General features: G+C 52.2%; 1 protein-coding gene across 2 annotated transcripts; it reads right to left on the bottom strand.

Moving 5' to 3' along the window:
- Positions 1–4,640: 4,640 nt before the first annotated feature.
- Positions 4,641–23,300, bottom strand: LYAR (Ly1 antibody reactive). Of its 2 annotated transcripts, none has more exons than XM_066384632.1 (10): positions 23,161–23,300; positions 17,909–17,955; positions 15,873–16,047; positions 14,410–14,524; positions 12,335–12,442; positions 12,155–12,238; positions 7,988–8,411; positions 7,595–7,684; positions 6,337–6,422; positions 4,641–4,929 (listed from the first exon to the last, which is right to left on the bottom strand). In XM_066384632.1, the coding sequence occupies exons 3-10, from the start codon at positions 15,992–15,994 to the stop codon at positions 4,795–4,797; spliced, it is 1,164 nt and encodes a 387-aa protein (XP_066240729.1). In that variant the 5' UTR covers positions 15,995–16,047; positions 17,909–17,955; positions 23,161–23,300; the 3' UTR covers positions 4,641–4,794. The 2 variants fall into 2 exon arrangements, with proteins under 2 accessions (XP_066240729.1, XP_066240730.1); XM_066384633.1 differs by having other exon boundaries at positions 17,909–17,951; positions 23,161–23,275.
- Positions 23,301–23,314: the final 14 nt, after the last annotated feature.

Below are 23,314 nucleotides of genomic sequence, written 5' to 3'. Positions count from 1 at the left end.
CCAATGCGCGCGAGACCCCGTCCCGACAGACTGAGCGAGCCCCGGGCGTGCCTCTCGTCAGTGCCTCCTCTGCCGGAGGGGGGTGGGCTTTCTCACGTGGGCACCCTCCTGCCACGTCCAGCCCGCTGGGCTGCGGATGACCACCGGCCACAGAACCGACCTCTCACCCATGTGTGCTGCAGGACTCAATATAAAGTGACACTTCAGTGAGAAACAGCCCGTGCTCTCCTCCGCTCACTAAGGCACTGAGAGGCTGATGGCAGGCATTTCGTGACGGGAACAGGGAGAAAGGCCGACTAGGCTGAGACCCAGGCACTGCAGGCTCTGATACATACATGCACAGAGTACGCTGTGGGTCTTATCTCAGAGGAGCATAGTCATCCATCCCCAGTTTCCCCCCCAGGGAGGGAGCGCTGTGGCGTCCTGGTCCTGTGTCCTGGTAAAGCCAACAATATACAATCTTCTGCTTTATGCTGGGGTCCAGGTTCACGATTGAGACAAAACACAAAGCTAGGGGGTCCGTTTTCAACGGTGGAGTAGAGAGCTAAGATGATACTATCAACAGCTTTCACTAATGGAGATGAATTGAACAAAACCACTGCGCTTGAAGCTTTCTTTATTCAACTGCAAACGCGTTACCTAAAATACAGTCCATGAAAGACTGTTTCTTCCTCCCGACCCCACCCCCAATTCCTAGAAGTCTACTTTGGGAAAGAGTGGCCATTATAGGCTAGTGAGATTATCAAGGGAAACTGTCTTTATAGGACCTGGTCAGCTCAAGTGTTCACTTTCACAGAAAAACGACGTGTTTAGGATGAGAGTTTTCCAGAGAGATTCATAAAAACCTACAAAATGGGCCCTGGCCGGTTGGCTTAGTGGTAGAGCATCAGCCTGGTGTGTGGATATTCCCGGTTTGATTCCAGTCGGGGCACACAGGAGGAGTGACCATGTGCTTCTCCATCCCTCCTCCTCTTGCTTCTCTCTCTCTCTTTCTTTCTTCCCCTCCTGCAGCTATGGCTCCATTGGAGCAAGTTGACCCCAGGAGCTGAGGATGGCACCATGGCCTCCACCTCAGGTGCTAAGAAGAGCTCAGTTGATGAGCAATGGAACAACACCCCAGATGGGCAGAGCATCAGCCTCTAGTGGGCATGCCGGGTGGATCCCAGTTGAGGCGCAAGCAGGAGTCTGTCTCTCTGCCTCCCCTCCTCTCACTGAATTAAAAAAAAAAATGCTATTAATCTTGACTTTTACAATTAGCTTTTTTTCATAACCACACTATGAGAGGGGCTGAACAGACTGAGGAAGAGGGTCCTTGAGAGCCTCTCAGAAAGGTCACTGTGCTTCCCTGTGGGAACAAGCCACTGCACCCGCCTGAGGTCACTGCTTCCCCGCGGGAGGAAGCCACTGCACCCGCCTGAGGTCACTGCTTCCCCCACAGGACAGGCCACTGCACCTGCCTGAGGTCACTGCTTCCCCGCGGGAGGAAGCCACCGCACCCGCCTGAGGTCACTGCTTCCCCCCAGGACAGGCCACCGCACCCGCCTGAGGTCACTGCTTCCCCGCAGGACAGACCACCGCACCCGCCTGAGGTCACTGCTTCCCCCCAGGACAGGCCACCGCACCGGCCTGAGGTCACTGCTTCCCCCCAGGACAGACCACCGCACCCGCCTGAGGTCACTGCTTCCCCCCAGGACAGGCCACCGCACCGGCCTGAGGTCACTGCTTCCCCCCAGGACAGGCCACCGCACCCGCCTGAGGTCACTGCTTCCCCCCAGGACAGGCCACCGCACCGGCCTGAGGTCACTGCTTCCCCCCAGGACAGACCACCGCACCGGCCTGAGGTCACTGCTTCCCCCCAGGACAGGCCACCGCACCGGCCTGAGGTCACTGCTTCCCCCGCAGGACAGGCCACCGCACCCGCCTGAGGTCACTGCTTCCCCGCTGGAGGAAGCCACCGCACCCGCCTGAGGTCACTGCTTCCCCCGCAGGACAGGCCACCACACCCGCCTGAGGTCACTGCTTCCCCGCTGGAGGAAGCCACCGCACCCGCCTGAGGTCACTGCTTCCCCCGCAGGACAGGCCACCGCACCGGCCTGAGGTCACTGCTTCCCCCCCAGGACAGGCCACCGCACTGGCCTGAGGCAGTGTCCTGGGAAGGAACGATTCTGCAGTTCTTAAACTTTGTCCATAGACACGCCCTTCTGTCCTCAGCCGTGTCCAGCTGGGGCAGCGGGCAGAGGGAAGGTGGCCCGGCTTGCTCCTGCTTGGCCTCCCCGTTCTGAGCCCTGGCGGCCTCATCAGACTGAAAGATGCCCGGTGTGCCTGACACTCCGAGGCCCCAGCCTGTCGTGGTCACACGTCTTCATCTTTGGGAGGGCAAGCCCACCCTCCCAGTCCCCTTGTCAGCAGCATCACCGAACGTGCCAGAGTGCTGACAAATGCCGGGAGCGCCAGGAAGGGATATATAAGAAGCCCTGTGTGTCAAGTGTGCCCCTGGCAGGTGTGCGGTTCCCAAGTGGGGTACCATCGGACCTGCATGGGGACAGGCAGAACCCGGTAGAATTCAGTCTTCCGTTCAACTTAGACGAGATGAGGTTGTAAAGCCTGACACGAATTATCATCCCATTGGTTTCTAAGGCCCTGGGCTCCAGTGTGGTGTGCTGTGTCCAAGTCAGGCAGGCAGCTGCCTGGGCCAAAGGGCAGTCCCCGTGCAAGGACCCAGGGGAGAAGGAGTGGCCTGGGTGTCCTGCTTCACAGCCACGCCCACAGGGGCAATGGGCAAAGCTCCTCCCACCACCACAGCAGCTCCCGTGACAGCCCGTTAGAGGCCCTTCAGAATCGCCAAAGTCTTGCTTCTCATCCTCGGACCCCCAAGGGACTGAGAAACCACCTCCTCCACCCCACCGCCCAGGCAGGAGCTCTAACAAAGTCCCCACTCTTGAGAACCCCGGGGAAGGACTGACGGATACAGAAATGGGGACCCTGTCACAGTTTAAGTATATGGTTTAATTTTGTTTTCCCCATGTCTAATTTCTGTTCCGGAACATAAGCTCTTTTTTAGTTACAGTTGACGTACATTATATTAGTTCAGGTGTACAACATAGTGAGGTTTCACATTTATACACCTACGGAGTGATCAATATGTTTAATTGTCACAATAGCCAGACTGGGTCTTAAATGTGCCACAGTAAAATTGACATAAAAGTCAAATCAACAGAAATCTTACAGAACTAGGTGCTGGACATCAGCGTGACTTGGGGAGGGCTTCACACCCCTCTGTGCACAGGGACGGGGCCGCCTCCGCTCCCTGGAGCTGGACCAGCATGTCCTGGCCTGGCCTCTGGCTCCACTATTGTCCCTGATGATGTGACCTGGGTCCGGCTTCACTACCATCTTCCTCAGTGTCTGAAGCTTCTAGCTCAGAAATTGTTACTGAAAACATCACAGTAGTGACAGCAACCACTGAATGAGCGTCTGCTGGGCTGCAGGGACAGCGCCACGTGCTCTACCCCAGGGTTTCCCAGGGCCACTCTGTGGGAGAGGCAGCCGCCCTCTGTATGAAGATTCCAGACCCAGTGACCGACTGGAACCTTCACTCAGCATCGGGGCGGCTGCCTGCAGGGGTCCCCAGACTTTTTACACGGGGCCAGTTCACTGTCCCTCAGACCGTTGGAGGGCCACCACATACAGTGCTCCTCTCACTGACCACCAGTGAAAGAGGTGCCCCTTCAGGAAGTGTGGTGGGGGCCGGATAAATGGCCTCAGGGGGCCGCAGTTTGGGGACGCCTGCAGTGGACCGGCGCTGGGCTGCGAACCAGTGGCTGAAAACCGCTGCTTCACACAACTTCGTTCATTCATTCACACTCCAAGAGGGACCTCTCCCTGTTGTCCTGATGAGCACGTGCGGTTCAGAGAACTATGTACTAAGAGACCACACCGGGGCCTGACTCCAGGCCTCATTCTCAAGCCTCGGTCCTCGTTTATCCTGACACAGTGCCGCTGAGTCCCTCCCATCTCTGTACAGCGGCATGTCCCCAAGTGAACTCATTGTGGAGCTGAGGTCAGACAGCGTCTGTCTGGGCTGGTCCCGCCCCAGCTGTCACCACTGTGCCCTCTGCTTTCCCTGCAGGAGGAGGTGCTGACTGCTGGTCAACACTGGATAAAGGGCGATTCCTCTTTTCAGGGACTTGTGGGCAAACCCATCGGAATCCCTGATGGCTCAGCACGGCTCTCCAGGATGATGCACGAGGACTCGGTGGCATTTCTGAAAGCCCTCGAACCAGGGAGAGCCCCGCACTGCTGGAATCCGGTCTGAAACGAGCTGCTCACCCGACCTGGTCACAGGTCACACCCCAGCCCTCGTCACCGACAGATCCATCTCTGGCTTGAGGACAAACCATTACAGGGACACCTCCTGCAGAGGGGACACCTCCTGCAGAGGGCGGACTTCAGGCCAGGTGCGGGCCATCCCACACAGGACGGCCGGCAAACACATTCCAGGGCGCAAACCAACCCTTGAAAACCTCTAATCCTTTCCAGTCTGACAGAGGACCAGTTATTCCTTTTGACTTTCCACATGACAGTATTGAGTCCATATAATCATTTTCACAATCACAAATTTAAAATTTTGGACAATATAGTTTATTTTCTCATAAAAGTTCTACCAAAAATATATATTCTTAAAAGTACAGGTTAGGACAGCAAAATTTGAGATATTACTCATCACATGTATTACAAACAGCAGTAACAGGAAGAAATCAACAGAATGGGCTCAATGTATCAATATAAAAAGGTTCACTTCAAAAGCTTGACCCTGTCCTTCAGTAGCTGGAAGGTGGGGTTCTTGCTGACTTTCCTGTTAAAGGTGGCCAGCAGCTCCTCCTCGGACCTGTGCCGCTCCGCCGTCACCGCGTAGTACTGGGCCAGCACCTTGACAAGGAAGAGCAGCTGTCAATCAAGGGCAGTGGTCCTGAGGATTGACCTACAACGTTTGTTACTTAATCCAGAGGTAGGGCGACAGTGAGAAGTGAGAGGAACCCAGGTGCTGGCTGCACAGGTGTTCTGCTTGGGAAAACCTGGGCGCGGCACACGTGAGCACCTGGCCAGCACAGGCTGTACGGCGACAGGAAGTTAGAAGTCAGAGAAGCCGTTGCTCTGGAATAATCCAGAGACAGCAAACCATCTAGTGCAGGGGCAGTCCACCTTTTTATACCAACCGCCCACTCTGTATCTCTGTTAGTAGTAACATCTTCTAACCGCCCACTGGTTCCACAGTCATGGTGATTTATAAAGTACGGAAGTAACTTTACTTTATAAAATTTATAAAGCAGAGTTACAGCAAGTTAAAGCATATAATAATAATTACTTACCAAGTACTTTATGTCGGATTTTCACTAAGTTTGGCAGAATAAATCTTTTTTTTTTTAGATTTTTATTCATTTTTATTGGCGAGAGAGAGAGAGATGGAGAGAGAGAAGAGGTGAAGAGCAGGAAGCATCAACTCCCATATGTGCCTTGACCAGGCAAGCCCAGGGTTTCGAACTGGCGACTTCAGCATTCCAGGTCGACACTTTATCCCCTGCACCACCACAGGTCAGGCTGGCAGAATAAATCTTTATAAAACAACTTACTATAGTTAAATCTATTTTTTTTTCTGAAGTTGGAAATGGGGAGGCAGTCAGACAGACTCCCGCATGCGCCCGACCAAGATCCACCAGGCACGCCCACCAGGGGGTGATGCTCTGCCCACATGGGGCATTGCTCTGTTGCAACCAGAGCCATTCTAGCGCCTGAGGCAGAGGCCACAGAGCCATCCTCAGTGCCCGGGCCAACTTTGCTCCAATGGAGCCTCGGCTGCGGGAGGGGAAGAGAGAGACAGAGAGGAAGGAGAGGGGGAAGGGTGGAGAAGCAGATGGGTGCCTCTCCTGTGTGCCCTGGCTGGGAATCGAACCCGGGACTCCTGCACGCCAGGCCGACGCTCTACCACTGAGCCAACCGGCCAGGGCCAGTTAAATCTATCTTTTTATTTAGACTTTGGTTGCTCTGCTACCGCCCACCATGAAAGCAGGAATGCCCCCTAGTGGCAGAAGGGACCCGGTTGACTACCCCTGATCTAGGACAATAACCTCCAACAGCGCACACAGTGCTCCGGCCAGAGAGGAGTGATGGCCCGGGCTCTGCCCCTCCCCATGGACCCCTGGAGGACCTGGGGCAGTGTGGGAGTCACTGAGGCACGCACATGTACATTCAGAGTATTTTAGATACTTTTTAAACCTGTACATTTTAAATAAAGAACGGCTTCTCCCCTGCTTCTGTACCTGGATTCATGCACCGTACCTTTTTCCTTAGCTTTTTGAGTGCTATTTCGTTGTCTGGGGCCTGCTTCAGAATTGCTTTAATGGTTCCTTTCCAGTTGAATTTGCCTGCAATACAAAGAACAACATGCAAAACACTGTGTTTTGTGTACAGCAGAGGAGTAAGGAAATGACCCTGCACACCGATTTGCTACCCGGGAAATGAACTGATCCTGAATGGGCCGATACGGCACTGCTGTATAGCAGGCAGGCACTTGACCTGTCCAATCACAGTAGCCTAGAAGCTCTGACCACCCTTCACCATCCTCGTTCTCAGGGTGAGCAGGTTAAGTGAGTATCATGAACACATCACCACTGTAAATTCCCGTAAAAAGGCAGGGTTGCATCGAATGACCTCAGCAAGACTGAGTAAGCACCCACCAAGATCACGGGCTGTCTAAGCACAGGAAGCAAGACAAAGGAAGGGGGCCAAAGGAGCTGCCCTGACCGAGAGGGGCAGCCACAACCATCAACCATCTGGGCTAAAAGACTCATTCTGCAACTTTCTGCTACTCTACAATGACCTCCACACAATTTTTTTAAGAGCCTCATCTCTATAAAGTTGGGGGTGGGAGGGTTCCAAGCTGAGAGATCTAACCCAACTTGGGCAGTTACTGAGCCTCCATTAATAAAGCCTCATTTGCCAGCTCAGTCCCTGGACCTCCTCTTCACTGGCAGGACCAGGGGCCTCTCCGGGCCTGAGGACCAGGACCAGCTGTGTGGAGGAGGCAGCACTGAGAGGAACGCTGAAGCCCGAGGACCGGATGCTGACAAGTCCACACTCCAGCCGGGAGAGGGGCGGCCAGGGCTCTGAGCACGGGGACACCCGGACAGCTGTGTGGAGGAGGCAGCATTGACAGGAACACTGAAGCCCGAGGACCGGATGCTGACAAGTCCACACTCCAGCCGGGAGAGGGGCGGCCAGGGCTCTGAGCACGGGGACACCCGGACAGACCCAGAGAAAAGGGGCCCTGCCCGGGCTGGCCGGGAAAATGTGCTGGGCTTTCCCTTCCAAAGAGAATACACATTTCCAGTCCGGACCACTCTGCCCTCCACCTTCCTGACAGCCAGACAGCGGCCCTGCAAGGGTGACGCAGTTCTCCCTGATTACTGGGAGTCACACCCTTGGGGACTCACTTATTTTCGCACGTGCCTCTGGAGGGTACGGCCTGCCCAGACGCCCTGGTTCACTCTGCCCCCAACCTGGAGAGGGCGGACTTTTCCAAATGATGGAGGGATACCTGTTGCAGGAGGAACGTCATGGTTTTCCGGTTCTCCGCCCTCAGCATGTCCTGAGAACTTTATCTTTTTCTTCTTAGAATTTGCTTCAACTAGAGATTTAAAACAAAGAGGTTTTGCACTCATGACATCAGCGGCACTCAGTGTGCCTCTCGCGCCAGGCCCGCCCACCCACCGTCTCGCTCCTTCCCCAAGCTACCCAGCTACCCATCCCGCGGGGCTTCTCCTCAAGGCCAGGGGAAATGGAGGTCACCGGCCTGGATTGAGCCCAGGCTGGCCTTATGCCCTTTGCCTTGCTTGGCTCAAAATGCAAGACCAAACGCATTTTATTTATATGTATCCCAAATTCACAGCAGTGAACTTCAACAAGCCTGCAGCACACGCTGGCCACACACCTTCAGAGAGCTTCCGCTTTCTGCTCCCTGGACCGGTGTCTGTCTCTGCCTCTCCCGTGTCTCCGTTCACTCCAGCGGCCTCCGCGTGCCGCCCGCCCCGGCCCTTCCTCCGGCTGCTCGCTCCCGTGGAGCCGGTGCTCTCCAGGGCGCCCTCCCCGCTGGGGTCCTGCTCGGCCTCCTGCCCCACTCTGCGCTTTTTAGGCTTCTGACTCTGTGACTTCTCCTGGTGGTTTAGTTTCAGTTCCTTCTTTTCCTTCTTCCTAGCCTTCTGCCGCTCCTCCTTTCTTTCTCTCTTGTTCTTCTTCACCTCTGCTCGTCCCTCCGTGGTGCCGTTTGCTTTGGAAGGTGCCGCCTCGGTGGAGGTCTCTGCAGCTGTGGCCACCTGGTCGCGTGGCTGCTGATCTTGCCCTTTATTGGCTGGTTCCTTATTATTAGGCAAAACCAAGAAACACGTGAGCATACATTCCAGACACACCTGTTCACTCACTGCGTGTACCTACCGACTCACTGTGCCACGGAAAGCATCTCATTACTTACTGTTTTAGAACGGTGGCCGCGACAGGTGAAACTCAGCAGCAGATACACGAAATGAGAAGCACTGCCCCAGCCCACACCCTTCTCGGCACTGAACACACTTTCATTCCCCTGGAAAAGCGGATCCGTAAGTCCCTTCAGCCAGACCTTCCATCCTGGCTCATTATTCACCTTCCTCTCCAGTGAAAGGCGAGCACTGGGGTGCGGCCGAAGCCGGCAGACGGACACACCTGCAGACCCGGGTCAGGGCCAGCTCTGCAACGACCAGCCAGGGTCCTCGGGCCAGTTACTCATCTACTCCATGCTGTCTGCTTGTCTGCAGCCTGAGAGGCAGCAATGCCTTCCTCCCACAGCTGGTGTACGAGGAGGCGAGAGAAACACGTCCTGGGCGCAGCGCAGGAGATGCTCGATGCACCGGCCCAGTGTGCACGGCGGGCTTTGTAAGCGACAGCACTAGACAGAGACACGATCCAATCGTCCTTCAGATTAGATGGTTACCCCGAGAGGACACCAGCGACACTCGGACAGAGTCACGTATGGTGGGTAGGGAGTCACAGGAAACAAAATCACGCGTGCACTGGGGTAAAAGCTGTTTCCCACTCGCTGCACTCCCTTATTCAAATCAGCACATAGAGCCATTTGTTAAAATGACTTCAGCACAGCTTGTCCCAGTGCCTGCTGTATGTACTCCCTGACTCGCAATGTGCTGGAAATCTAGGCCAGCCCCACTCAGGAGCTGGTGCAGAGCCTTCTGCTGAGCTGCGGTGAGCCCGGGGTGCCCGGCGGGCAGGGAGAGGGTCGGAGGCAGCAGCTCTGGGAAGCCGGCTGGATTTATATGTCCGCAGACCTGTCCCAAGTTCCATCAGTAACTCACCAACCAGCTGACTCCAAGTCACCTCCAGTCTTCCCCTCCGGGGACTAGGTCACAAGAAGGGAGCGACTTCCCCCCATGTGGGACCAAATAAACAAGATGGCTTTAACTCAGTGCAAGAATACCACAAAGCCACACCTCACTCTGACATCAATGCTCAACCTCTGGCAGAAAGAGCAGCACATAGGAAATGAATGTTAAACCAAACCAGTTTTCTCCGTAGCAGTTCAGAGAAATAATGTAGTCCAGGCATGGGGGGGGGGGGGGGGAGAATGAGTTCAGAATCAGACTCACGAGGAAGAAAGTGGGCAAAGAAGCTCCCCATCCATCCTACGATGTTGTTCATATTGCCTGTTATTACTTTAACCACTAAGGACCAAAGACCTCAGCCCACCGTCCACCCAGTTCAGACCAAGTCTCTAGCCGGTGCCTTGCCTCTATAACCAAACTCACAGAGGAGGAGGAGGAGGAGGAGGAGGAGGCAGGAGACACACTTCCACCCCCCCCAGCAGCCACTCAGCAGGGCATGGTCAACCCATTCCGGTCTTCCTTCTGCTTCCTTCTGGGCTCTCCTACAGCGTGGTCTCGGCACTGCCCTCAGACCCCCGCCTCACAGAGCCCCTCCTGTCCTCTCTGCCCTCCTCCTGCCTTCAGTTTCTTCCTAGTACTTGCTACGACCTGATATTTAGCACAAAGTCACACAGCAGCTGTGACCACGTGCGAGTTGTGCCAGGTACAGAAAGCACCACAGAAGAGCAGAGAAAGCCACCACTAATGTTCAGCAGAGTAACGGGAGGGATGAGACAGGAGGCGTGATTGGACAGGGCGCCTGGGGCCCTCTGCTCTGCGCCACACGCTGGGCGGTGCTGTGACACTCAGGGTCAGAGGCAGAGCCACGGCCACAAGCTCAGCGTTCATCTCAAGCCATTTACTGATTTTTTAATTAAAATGTTCACAGCTTCCAAAGGGAAGTCAGAAAGAACTTTATCTTCAAACTCTGCAATTGAACTAAATCATTTCAAATCTTTGGTTCTTAGTAAAAATTATGGAAATAGCCTTTAAAAATTAGATGCCACATAAAGGCCAATTAAATGATTGGTTGTAAGGTTTCAAGGCCCAATCTGTACCTTTTGAGACATGCTAGATATACAGCCAAGATCAAGTTTCATTTTTATCAACTGGCCGCTCAAACTATTGCAATGTAACCAACAATGTGGCTAAGCTATCAAACCAAAACTCTCTGCATGTGACCCCTCCCCCCTCACCTAAGACACCTGGTCCCTCTCCACGCCCTCACCTGCTTCCTTCCCTTCACCACTCGCTCACCACCTGGGACCCCTCTATATAACTACTCTATATAAAGCAAATCAACTCCTAACAAAGTAACCAGAATAAAAGACCAGCAAGATCTACCGTTCTTTAAAAACTACTCATGGTGTAAGTCTCTGAATGGGATGTAAGCACCAAAAAGAGAATGCAACTGAATTAATGTGAAAGCAATCAAATTAACAATGTAACCAACAATGTGGCTAAGCTATCAAACCAAAACTCTCTGCATGTGTATCCACATCTGGGAACTCTTTTATTATTTTTTAAGTGAGTGGAGGGGAGATAAAGAGACAGACTCCCACATGCGCCCCAGCCGGGATCCACCTGACAACCCCCATCTGGAGCCAATGCTCTGCCCATCTGGGGCCCTGCTCACACTGAGCTATTTCTAGCACCTGAGGCAGAGGTTCCTCAGAGTCATCCTCAGGGCCCAGGTCCAATGTGCTCGAATCAATCAAGCCATGGCTGCAGGAGAGGAAGAGAGAGAGAGAAGGGGGAGAGGAGGAGAAGCAGACGGTGGCCTCTCCTGTGTGCCCTGACCGGGAATCGAACCTGGGACTTCCACATGCTGGATCCACACTCTACCACTGAGCCAACCGGCCAGGCTCACATCTGGGACCTCTTCTATCAAACCATTTTGACTAATGGGAAGTTGGCTGAATTAATCCCGTGGAATTCTTCCTCCACCAGAAGGAAAGAAAGAACACTTATCAAGGGCCCACTGAAAGTTGGGCATACGGTAGGATGCTTTTGTAGTCTCCTCTATTTTAAAACTACAGATGTAAGGGGCGCTCGTGACCCCTCCCCCCTCACCTAAGACACCTGGTCCCTCTCCACACCCTCACCCTGCTTCCTTCCCTTCACCGCACACTCACTATCTCGTGACCCCTCCCCCCTCACCTAAGACACCTGGTCCCTCTCCACGCCCTCACCCTGCTTCTCTCCCTTCACTGCACGCTCACCACCCGGAATATGTCACAGTTTTGTTCACAGCCTGGCACAGATGAGACACTTAGTAAGTATTGAAGGAATGAATGAATGTGACAATCCAGTGTTTAAAGAAAAGGAAACTGAAGCTCAGAGAGGTTAAGTAACAGGCCCAGATCAAACACCGGGCAGAGAGCAGCAGGGATTCACTCCGGGTCTGGCTGACGCCCACGCTCCTGTTCCCTCCCACTATGCCCGCCACCTGATTTCTAAGCAAGCGGTCCCTGTTCGCGGCTGCCGGATCCAACGCTGCGACAAACCACCTTTCTGTGCACACCAGGAAGCCCCTCTCGGCAGGGCCCTCCGGTTATCCCCCCCCCCCATATGAAGGCCAGAGAGGCTTCTGCAAAAACAGGCTGTCTTAACCTCCGAAAATAAGACACTCCTACTGCGTTATGACTAATGACTTGTGCAACGGTACAAATCTAAAATTAGATCTGACTTACACTGCTGGAAGCTTCAGAAAAGATATTCCACACCTGCTCCAGAATTGACTCATTATGAACTTTTAAACTGTTCTTCATCCAGTTCTGTCAGGAACAAACAGAGAAAAAAGAAAGTTTATCGCATTTGACAGGCGCACACAGCTGTCACTGAGGGCCACATCCCCTCCGTCAAGTACGCACCTGAAATTTTGCCTTTTTCCTGGGAATGTTGTCAAAACCACTGATTTGCTCTAAAAGTTCTCTCACTTTGGGGCTGACATTGGGTCTTTTAATTAATTCATTAATTTTCTATGAAAAAACAAGATAAAACAAAAACAATAAGCTGACACACGAGTATCAAGTAGCCAGAGCTACAGAACTGATATTTCAAGCCCAAATCTTGTGTTAATCCCTATGCTTACAAATGCCAACATAGTGCGGGCAAGAGAAAGAAACAGAAGGCATCCACGTAGGAAAGAAAGAAGCAAAGTTATCTCTGTGCACAGCCAACAAGGTCTTATACGCAGAACAGTCTAAAGATTCCACAAAAAGAAACTGTAGAACCAACTAACAAATTCAGCCGAGTTGCAGGGTCGACACTCAAAAATCAATTTGCATTTCTATAAACAATCTGAAAAAGAAATTAAAATAATTTCATTTATGAAAGACTTATCTATTTAAAACTAACAAAACATTGCTGAAAGGAAAAAGACACAAAGAAATGGAAATGCTCATAGACTCGAAGACTTATTAAAATGTCAGTACTACCCAAGTGATCTACAGATTCAGATGCAATCCCTATTAACAGCCCAATGACTTTATTTTTTGCAGAAATAGAAGACTCTACCCCAGGGGTCGGGAATCTTTTTGGCTGAGAGAGCCATGAACGCCACATATTTTAAAATGTAATTCTGTGAGAGCCATACAACAACCCGTGTACGTTACACATTATCCAATAAAAATTTGATGTTGTCTCGGAGGACAGCTGTGATTGGCTCCAGCCACCCGCAACCATGAACATGAGCGGTAGGAAATGAATGGATTGTAATACATGAGAATGTTTAATATTTTTAATGTTACTATTTTTTTTTATTAAAGATTTGTCTGCGAGCCAGATGCAGCCATCAAAAGAGCCACATCTGGCTCGCGAGCCATAGGTTCCTGACCCCTGCTCTACCCTAATGTTCACATGGACTCAAAAGGGACATCAAGTAGCCCAAACAATCTTGAAAAAGAAGAATAAAGTTGGAGGTCTCTGATTTCAAAGCCTACTATGCAAAGCTAGAGTAATGAAATCATCAGGGACCTGGCACGGAGACAGACGTGCAGACCAGTGGAACAGAGCCCAGAGAGAAACCCTTGCATACTTGGTCCAACGATTTTTGACGAGGGTGTCAATATCATTCAACTGGGAACGGACAACAAACAGTGAATGCACTTAACTGGAGACTTACAAATGGTTAAAATGATAAACTTTATATCACGTATAATTCACAAGTTTTAAAGACTGGAAAAAAATGTAAACAAATCAAAAATGGTCAAAAGAATCAGAGAAAATTCAGTCCAAAGGGACTAGGAAATAAGGACCAAACCAAAGCACTGATGTCTGATAAATACGTTTGAAAGGAACAGAACAGAGATGAAAATTAAATGTGTCCTAAAAACATGCTATGGCAATGCCAGTGAAGGCAGGGAGAAAGTCACTGTGAGAGTGAGGGAGATGGCAGTGTACACAAAAGACAGTCACCGGTGAGCCCCTGCCGTGAAGGGCCAGAGCAGAGCCCTTAGGCGCTGAGACCACCCAGCTTCTGTCCCAGGTGCTCAGCGCCATGCCCGCAGCGCTCAGGGAATCAGGGCTTTCGCTGCTTTGTCATTTTTATTGTGCATGTCTTCATTTTATTATTTAAGTGGAAAATTCCTCATATTTATGAAAATGTCTTCTTTTGCCCGATCCTGATGACCCACAGAGTTGTAAGAGCTGTGTTAGCACTGGAAGCACATACAGGTAAGAAAACTGCACAGCCCAGGGGAAGTGAGAATCCTACACTATTTTTGCAAGATATCTACAAAGCATATGAACTAAAGACAAAACACACTGCGATTATTAACAGAGAAATAAAGGACTCTTTTTTAAGGTTTAGTGCTCAGCCTTAGCCTAGTGTAAGAATGCTGTTTCCGTCTGGTCTGCATGGATGACGTCATTACTCTTGGTGTCTCAGGCTTCCAGAGAGAAGTGGAAGGTGTGAGATGGAGCTGCAGCCTGACTCAGACCTTACCTGAATCCACGCCTGCTGTTTCACGTCGCCCTTGTGGGTTTTCCCTTCATAGCCTTTGCCTCCGTACTTCTGGTTTTCACTTATGCATTTCACGTGGTTCTTATAGTCCTCGCCCCTGGGAAGGGAGGCAGGTGCACCATCAGATCGATTCTCAGGGCGGAGGCTGTCCAACGTGAGCACGCTGCGCCTACCTCCTGCAGCCACACGGTGTGTTTCACCCCCGCCCAGTGCACAGGCACGCCAACCTGTTTCACTCACTGTGCTTCCCACCTGCTGTTAACCACATCCCTCCTCCAAACCGTTCCACAGAAAACCCACCACCGAACTTCCCACCCATTTCTATATCCCAATGCCTTACACCAAGTGGATCAGCAGTACTTGTTTCCATAGAGGACTACACTCTGAATAAAAAATAGTCTCTGCAACAGGTGGCTTTATCTTAAGTGACAAAATCTGTTTGGGTTCCTGGTAACATAGTAGGCAATCAATACTCAGTTGTAGAACAAGTTAAAAACTGGTGTAAAATTAATACAATGTTATATCGATATAGTGCAATAAAAATAAATCATAAAAACTTAAAAAGTCCTGAGTGTGTCCTGTTCAGAGTGGACGCTGAAGTCTTTCTGATCTCAGAGTGTTGGGGAACAGACAACGTAACTGTGTCGTACAGTCCTTCTGTAGTTGTATGGGGCCCTCGGGGAATGTGTGCGGCACGGTCAGGTAAGAGCCCACCCCACCTCCAGCTTCCCCCTAGGACTACAGCAATAAAAACTTTAGCAGTTTCCAAAATAATTTTTTACATATCACTGCTCTAGAATAAAATGAAAACAGGCTATCATCCAAAAGCCGCCGAGGACAGCGGGCAGACGCACCCAAGGAGACTGCGCTGGAACCCTCGGAGGCTGAAGGGGGACAAGGAGATGGCGGAAGAAGCCATCTACAGACACCCTCCTGAGGGTGCCGCGGATGAACAAGTGAAGATCCGTCCTGCCCTCCCCCAGGTCCCCTTTCCAGGGACAGCCACCCTCCGTGGAAGTGTGGACACCCGCGGGGAGCAGGAGCCGCCCCCACCCCGCAATCAGCTCTGGTGTCCTAGGAAGGACCCAGCCTCTCTGAATTAGTTCACTTTCTGGTTTATAAACCCATCTCCACAGAGGGGTCAGCACACCATGCCCCAACGCCTTACTCCGTGGTCACTTCTCAGGTCTGGTAACGGGGGCAGTGTAATGTCAGCAGGTGCCCCAGACTGACCAGATGTTCCGTTCCGGTCACCACAATCCACCCTTCCTCCAGTCTTCTTCGTAAACCGTCCGTACAAGGCCAACGGTCTTGTGAACCACTTCCGATTCTTTCGTCATTGCTTTCCTTGAATTTGCCTCTATTTTGTCAAGATTGATGGGAACGATGCTCCCTAAACTAGCATGCACCCTTGCTAGGATCTACATGAGTGATTTAGAACTTACCAGAAGTCTTTACCGCAGTCAATGCACGAAAGGCTCTCGCAGCTCCTGCAAACGGCCACATGCTTCTCCACTTGTATTTTCTTCACTGATTCACCACATGCATTGCATGTAAAAAATACCATTTTTAGCTAAATGATTAAATAGTCCCTATCCAAGATAGGTGTCAAGTCTCGTCCTAAAAAAATTAAAGATAAAGGAAAAAAAGGTAATTATCATAATCTGGAACTTTTATTCCCAATAAATCAGTGGTCCCAAACCCCCGGGCCACGGACCGGTAGCGGTCCGTGGGCCACTTAGTACCGGTCCACAGAGAAAGAATAAATAACTTACATTATTTCCATTTTATTTATATTTAAGTCTGATGTTTTATTTTTTAAAAAGTGACCAGATTCCGGCCCTGGCCGGTTGGCTCAGCGGTAGAGCGTTGGCCTGGCGTGCGGGGGACCCGGGTTCGATTCCCGGCCAGGGCAAATAGGAGAAGCGCCCATTTGCTTCTCCACCCCCACCCCCTCCTTCCTCTCTGTCTCTCTCTTCCCCTCCCGCAGCCAAGGCTCCATTGGAGCAAAGATGGCCCGGGCGCTGGGGATGGCTCCTTGGCCTCTGCCCCAGGCGCTACAGTGGCTCTGGTCGCGGCAGAGCAACGCCCCGGAGGGGCAGAGCATCGCCCCTGGTGGGCGTGCCGGGTGGATCCCGGTCGGGCGCATGCGGGAGTCTGTCTGACTATCTCTCCCCGTTTCCAGCTTCAGAAAAAAAAAAAAAAAAAGTGACCAGATTCCCTCTGTTACATCTGTCTAAGACTCACTCTTGACGCTTGCCTCATAAGTTCGACAATTATATTTAAAAATATCAGTTTTTACACTGTTCGCATAATTTTTTTTTTTTTTTGTATTTTTTCTGAAGCTAGAAACAGGGAGAGACAGACAGACTCCCACATGCGCCCGACTAGGATCCACCCGGCACGCCCACCATGGGGCGACGCTCTGCCCACCAGGGGGCGATGCTCTGCCCCTCCGGGGGTCGCTCTGCCAGGACCAGAGCCACTCTAGCGCCTGGGGCAGAGGCCAAAGAGCCATCCCCAGCGCCCAGGCCATCTTTGCTCCAATGGAGCCTCTGCTGGGGGAGGGGAAGAGAGAGACAGAAAGGAAGGAGAAGGGGAGGGGTGGAGAAGCAGATGGGCGCTTCTCCTGTGTGCCCTGGCCAGGAATCAAACCTGGGACCTCTGCACACCAGGCCGACGCTCTACCACTGAGCCAACTGGCCAGGGCCTGGTCGCATAATTTTATTTCGTGCATTTATCCGTCCCACCCGAAAGGCTGATCCGTGAAAATATTTTCTGACATTAAACCAGTCTGGCCTGACCAGGCGGTGGCGCAGTGGATAGAGCTGCGCCTATCCACTGGACTGGGATGCAGAGGACCCAAGTTCGAGACCCCGAGGTCACCAGCTTGAGTGCAGGCTCATCTGGTTTGAGCAAAAGCTCACCAGCTTGGACCCAAGTTCGCTGGCTCGAGCAAGGGGTTACTCGGTCTGCTGTAGCCCCCCGGTCAAGGCACGTTTGAGAAGACAATCAATGAACAACTAAGGTGTTGCAACGCGCAATGAAAAACTAATGATTGATGCTTCTCATCCCTCTCCATTCCTGTCTGTCTGTCCCTGTCTATCCCTCTCTCTGACTCACTCTCTATCTCTGTAAAAAAAACACACAAAAAAAACCGGTCCGTGGCCCAAAAAAGGTTGGGGACCACTGCAATAAATGATCACACAACTTTTCAAGCATAACTTCGTGTGAAAATAACTACAAACAAGAGCATCAAAGTTGATTACCCAATCTACAGAGAACTCTACTGCCATGTAAGCAACATTCTAATTAACAGGGACGCTCATGCTAACATTTGTTGAGTGGGTGCTAACCATGTGCTGGGTCCTCTAAGACCTTCACACATAGAAACTTACTTCATCCTCACAGCAACCCTGAGCGAGAGACTGCTGTTCACAATGTACATGAAGTTTGGAAGCACAGAGATTGAGTAACTTACCCAAGGCCACACAGTAGCAGAACCAGGACTTAAACTTGGCAGGCTGGCTTTGAAGAGAAAAAGTTTTGGAAACATTAAGTGAAAACCTTACATTTTCTAATAACTTTCTTACTCTCTCCCCTCCCTCTCTCTCACCCTTAGGTGTGTACTGCAAATTATCTCAGGTCCCCAAATACAGTAAGGACATAATGAGAGGAGTTGAGGAAGCTTTAGAAAGTGGAGAACAGGCCTATAAAACAACTTTTCTAGGCACAAAAAACATTTATATACTGTGTATCCTTGGGTGTCACTGCACATTAGGATGTGCCCTCAGGCACCGTAGACAGGGAATAGGTGAGGGGCCTCCCCTGTGTGGCTTCTCAGACCAGTAAAGAAATGGAATGACATGCAGCTGTCCCAACTGCTGGTGCTGAGTCCCTGGAGGGCGTTCACAGTCCCAGGTGTCCCTGGGCCTGTGCCCACATTATATACATCTGCACAGATACAATCCTCTGTTTAAAAATCTGTGGGGCCGCTAGTGCTCAAAACAATACAATGTTATTTAAACGTGTGACAGAAGTCACAGTAAGTTTCCATGTTTACATAATTTCTAATCACTAGATTCTTGAGGAATATTGTTTATTTACATTATAAATAAGCTTCACAGCAGAACTGCCAAGAACTGTTGAACCCACTTGCTCACTATGGAAAATTAAGGGAGGCTCAAGCCAACTGGTACAGTTGCTCCAGGGTAAGACTTCCCCAGATCCTTCAGCACAAACGAGCAACCCTCTGTTCCCACGGCACGGCCACGCATGAAAGCACTGCCCTCCACTGCCCTGTGCGGTCACTGCAGGAGAGGCCGCACCCACGCAGAGATCAGGGCTGCTCCGCCCGCTCAACCTTGAAAGGAAATGTACGTCCTGGCTGCAACTCCACGGTGTACAGAGCCCAGCTGGTCCCTCATGGAGGCCTCTGGCTCTTCAGGGCACTGCCGGACACCAGCCTGCCTGAGAAGCTACGTACAAACGCAGGCCCTGGCCCCCGGTCCCCTTCCTCGGCTGCCAGAAGGGTCAGTGAGCCAGGGAGGGAGGTGGTCGGCTACAGCCCAGCACCGAATCCTGGGGGAAGCAACACGACTGTTTGCTCTGCGAGGTACAGCAACCCCACCCCCTCCTCACCCGGTGTGTAACAGTCACTGGGCCTGCGCAGTGGGCATCGCAGGCACCTGGCCCAGCTCCCTCCACGCTCAGCATGCTGCACACGGCAGATGGACAGGAGGACGCCCGGTTAATGACAGGCAGCAAGGACAGTGGCCGCCCTGCCCCTCAGGGGGAACAGAGGCCGGCACGGGAGCCAGCACCACATTACCAAACAAATAGCGTGCGGGGGCCAGCCGTTACCTGTCACCTAGAAATAGTACAGATGGCCATTGTACACGCAAGGGAGAGAGAGCTGCAAGATGCCAAATTATCTGCTGAAAAACGTGTAAGTGACTTCATGATGGAACTCAACAATGAAAACTAACCGCTCCGGGTCAGGCTATGGCCTAGAGCTAGTGCTCTGACCTTCCCTGCTGAGATCTGGTCTGTTTCCTGATTGAGGGGAGGAGGGGACAGGAGGTGGCCTCCACAATCTCTGACATCCCACTGGGAGACTCAGTCTGTCGCAGAAGGTCTGAAGTTTAAGGCCTGGGAAGGGGGCAGGTGGAAACAAAACACCCGGACTGGGAGCCGTCAGTGATGTTGACAAAAAGCTGCGGGAATGTCGTGCAGAGCCTGCCACCCCTCTGGGGACCAGCCACCCAGTGTCAACATCAGTTCAGGAGAGGAAAAGAATTCCATCACCTGTCCACCGGAAAAATACTGCCAACCCTTTCATTCGGTCTTTTAAGGCCAACGCTCCCATTTAGAAATGTGTTAGTTTTCCTTTACAAGCAGGATGGATGGCTCGCAGTGAGTCAGAACTCCATCCCTTAGTGCCTTCCTTGGGTTTTCCAGAGCCTACGACGCGCTTTCAGTCCTGATAGGAAATGGGCAGTGTGGCCGCCTGCTTGCTAATCAGACAAACAAGGCCTGTAAGCAGCTTACCCCTCACTTATCCAGAGCCCAGAGGACATCCCAGCACCAGCACAGGGTGACCGTGATCAGGCCTCACGCCTGACCTAGCCCCCTAGGAAAACATCTGTCATTTATGCGGGAAGCACCTGTGTGTCTGTGTGTGTCCATCTGTCTGCATGGGGGATGGGCTGTAAGGACAGGGAGCTGGACACCACCCTAACTGCACAGCAGACAGGTGTCCCAAGCCTCAGGGCAGGCTTAACAATCTCAGAAGCACACATGCCACAAACTTACAAAAACACACCATGTGAACAGTCCCTCTATCAGGGGTCCCCAAACTTTTTACACAGAGGGCCAGTTCACTGTCCCTCAGACCGTTGGAGGGCCGCCACATACAGTGCTCCTCTCACTGACCACCAATGAAAGAGGTGGCCCTTCCGGAAGTGCGGTGGGGGGCCAGATAAATGGCCTCAGGGGGCAAGCACTGCCTCCAACAAAAACTTAAACAATAAAATTCAACAGAGAAAGAAAGAAATTTACATAATTATACTTTCAAATGATGCTTTTGGTAAATTTGTAACATTTCTCCTTCGGAAATTAGCAAAGCTGAAAGCAGGCTGCAGGAAGACTTAGGACCCCGTCTGCTGGGCTCAGATGTCACACATTTCAACGTTTGGCCTTTGGCCCAAGTGTAAAAAGATGGCGTTCTTTTCGGGGCTGAACCTAAATAAGAGTCCCCTTTCCTTCCCTGGCTCCTCACTCTCTGAGCGCAGGCTGGGTCCCAATCCGGCCACAGAGATTGAGTTCTCCCTCCTACTGATGTGGGCATGTCAGAGACAGGCAGGCAGGAGGCAACGTCTGCGGACTGGCTGAGGGCACTCGGGGGTTCTCGCCCCAGGTGAGTCACTACAGTTCCATTCAGCGGACATGGACTGAATGCCAGGTGTACACAGAGATCCCTGTGCACCCTGGTGCCCTCCCACCAAGTAGACCCAATGTGAACTTCTGGCTGTCTGTCTGTCTGGTCAATTTACTGAGTTCTCATCATGTGCCGTAAACAGAACATGACCATTTGGCTTAGTTCTGCACAAAGCCACTTCTCATTTATCATCAAGACTGCGCAGACGGTGTGCTCACACCACCACCCGGACTAATCGAGGTTCAGTGGTCTGCCTGGAGGCACACTTCATAGTGGGCAGCCTGACAGGCCAGAGGCATGCAGGAGCAGCCCCCCCCCCCCCCCCCCCCCCGCCTCCATCTCGACTTGTCATGTCCTTGTCATGACTTGGTCCCTGGATCCTGAGACTGTCATCCAAAAAAACTTAAAGGCTCTACAAATGATCTTCCACTTTAAAATACGAGGACCCTAAGTCTTCATTCTAAGGCCAGCCCCAGAACAGAACCACTTGTGTCACAGCGCACGGACGTTGGAAAGCGGTGCTGAGGGCAGCGGACGGCATCAGTAAGACGCTGGGAACGGGGAGGGACCGAGGGCCTCTCCGTGTCCTCATCTAGATGGTAGCATGTTCTGTTGAACTGGCCTGGACTGAGGGCCACAGGATCTGAGCTCGTGCCCGCCTCTGCCAATTAAAAACTAAATGACCTAAAGGTACCCTCTTTGGATGTTTATTTACCTAGAAAACGAGCCTAACAGCTGCCTTGCAGCACTGTGCAGAAAGTCAAAGTACCAGATCCGAAAGATTCCTCCTCACCCAACGGCAGAAGTTCCTCTGACCTACTGATTTGCACATCAGTGTCCTACAGTCCCACCTAAGCCCATGCTTCTTTATATACGACCTAACCTACCCGTCTATCCTCGTAAATTCACTCCAGTCCTCTCCAGCTCCCCACCCCATGGGTGCTACTCTACCACCCTGTTCCCTGATACCGAGACCTAAGGTTTAGTGCTGGGATTGGGAGTAACTTTTTGCCTTTTTACACAAAAAACTACATTCACTATACTTAAAACACTCTCTCACACACATATACACACAGACCTCTACCCCATCACCACCGACCACCAAAAGAGCCCCCCTGACAGGCCAGGCTGACAACCTCAGCAGTCCCCAGGGAGCACTCTGACCTCAAGCTCGTCCCTGTCCTGCTGAACTTCCAAGTTCTCCCACCTGTGAAATAAGGGATCAAGCGAATTAGACCAGCCCCGAGCCCCTTGCAAGGGGAGAATTCCAAGAAACCGTTGGTGTGGCACAGAGAAGGGCACATCTGTACATACTGTCTACCAGGCCACCTAAACCCAAAGCCCTGAATGTGGGGGTGAAAAGGTCTCCATGTGCTCTTCCACAGGGTCTCCCCCTTGCTCCTTGCAACACCTTGAGAAGCACCTTCACTTACTTTACAGATGAGTAAACTGAGGCTGGGAGAAGTTAACCCCACCTCACACCCCCCACCCCCACAAACACACACACTACATCACCAGTCCTGTTCTACACGGCATCCCTTCACTGGTGTAATGACTGCCTGTGGAAGTCCACCAGCTGTCAGGCTCCATGCTAGACGCTGGGGGGCTGAGGGGGCTGTGTGACCAAGTCCCCAGTGGGCTCTCTCTGCAGGAAAGTCAGCCTTGCAAATACACCCCACTTTGTTCCCCTACCTGTCTCATAGAGGAGCTGCAGGAAACCTGCTATGTGCCAAACCCTGGCCTGGGTGGTTAACGCGTTTCTGCCCATGTGCTCCTCACACCAGGCCTCTGAGTTACGTTCTGCATCATTCCCTTTTCGCAGACGAGGGAACTGAGGTAGGTACAAAGCGGTTAAGGAAGCAGGCCACAAGTCCAGTTGGTGGCAACCCTGGATTCACACGCTGTTCTTATTCCGGCCCCAAGTCCGTGCTCTCACCGCACTATGCCCTAAGGCCCCCTCCTTATGGCCCGAGCTCCCCCAGACTCAGAGAGCCTTGTCCCCAGCATGCACCAAGCCTGAAGCCCGGTCCACCGGGGACCAACCGTCCTGCTTTTGCGCAGGACAGAGAGGCTATCCGGCACAAGAACTTTTCCGTTTTAATTCCGGGAAGAATTGGTCATTCTAAGTCCAGGACTCCTTCCACTTGCCCAGAGTACGAGTAAGATTTGAATGGATTTCCTTCCCTGTACGTAAACCAGAGGGACCCTAGCGGAGGAAATGCAGGCAGTGCGCACCTCTCCTCGGTCTCTGAGCCCAGGCTCGTAGGTCGGACCTCCGAGCCACCGCTCCTCACCTCTCAGCCGGCGTCCGCCAACGGTTGCAGCCCGCCGCGGGGAGCGCGTGTGATCGCCGCGGCCGCCCGCCCGCCCAGCGTAGCAGCCGTCTCCAGGCTCCGCAGCTTCCCGGCGCAGAATTCGATTGCGAACCTCCCAGCGCGCACGCGCGCC

The sequence above is a fragment of the Saccopteryx leptura genome, chromosome 5 (assembly GCF_036850995.1).
Source record: "Saccopteryx leptura isolate mSacLep1 chromosome 5, mSacLep1_pri_phased_curated, whole genome shotgun sequence".
Lineage (NCBI taxonomy): Eukaryota > Metazoa > Chordata > Mammalia > Chiroptera > Emballonuridae > Saccopteryx > Saccopteryx leptura.
This window is presented reverse-complemented; position numbering and strand designations above follow the sequence as displayed.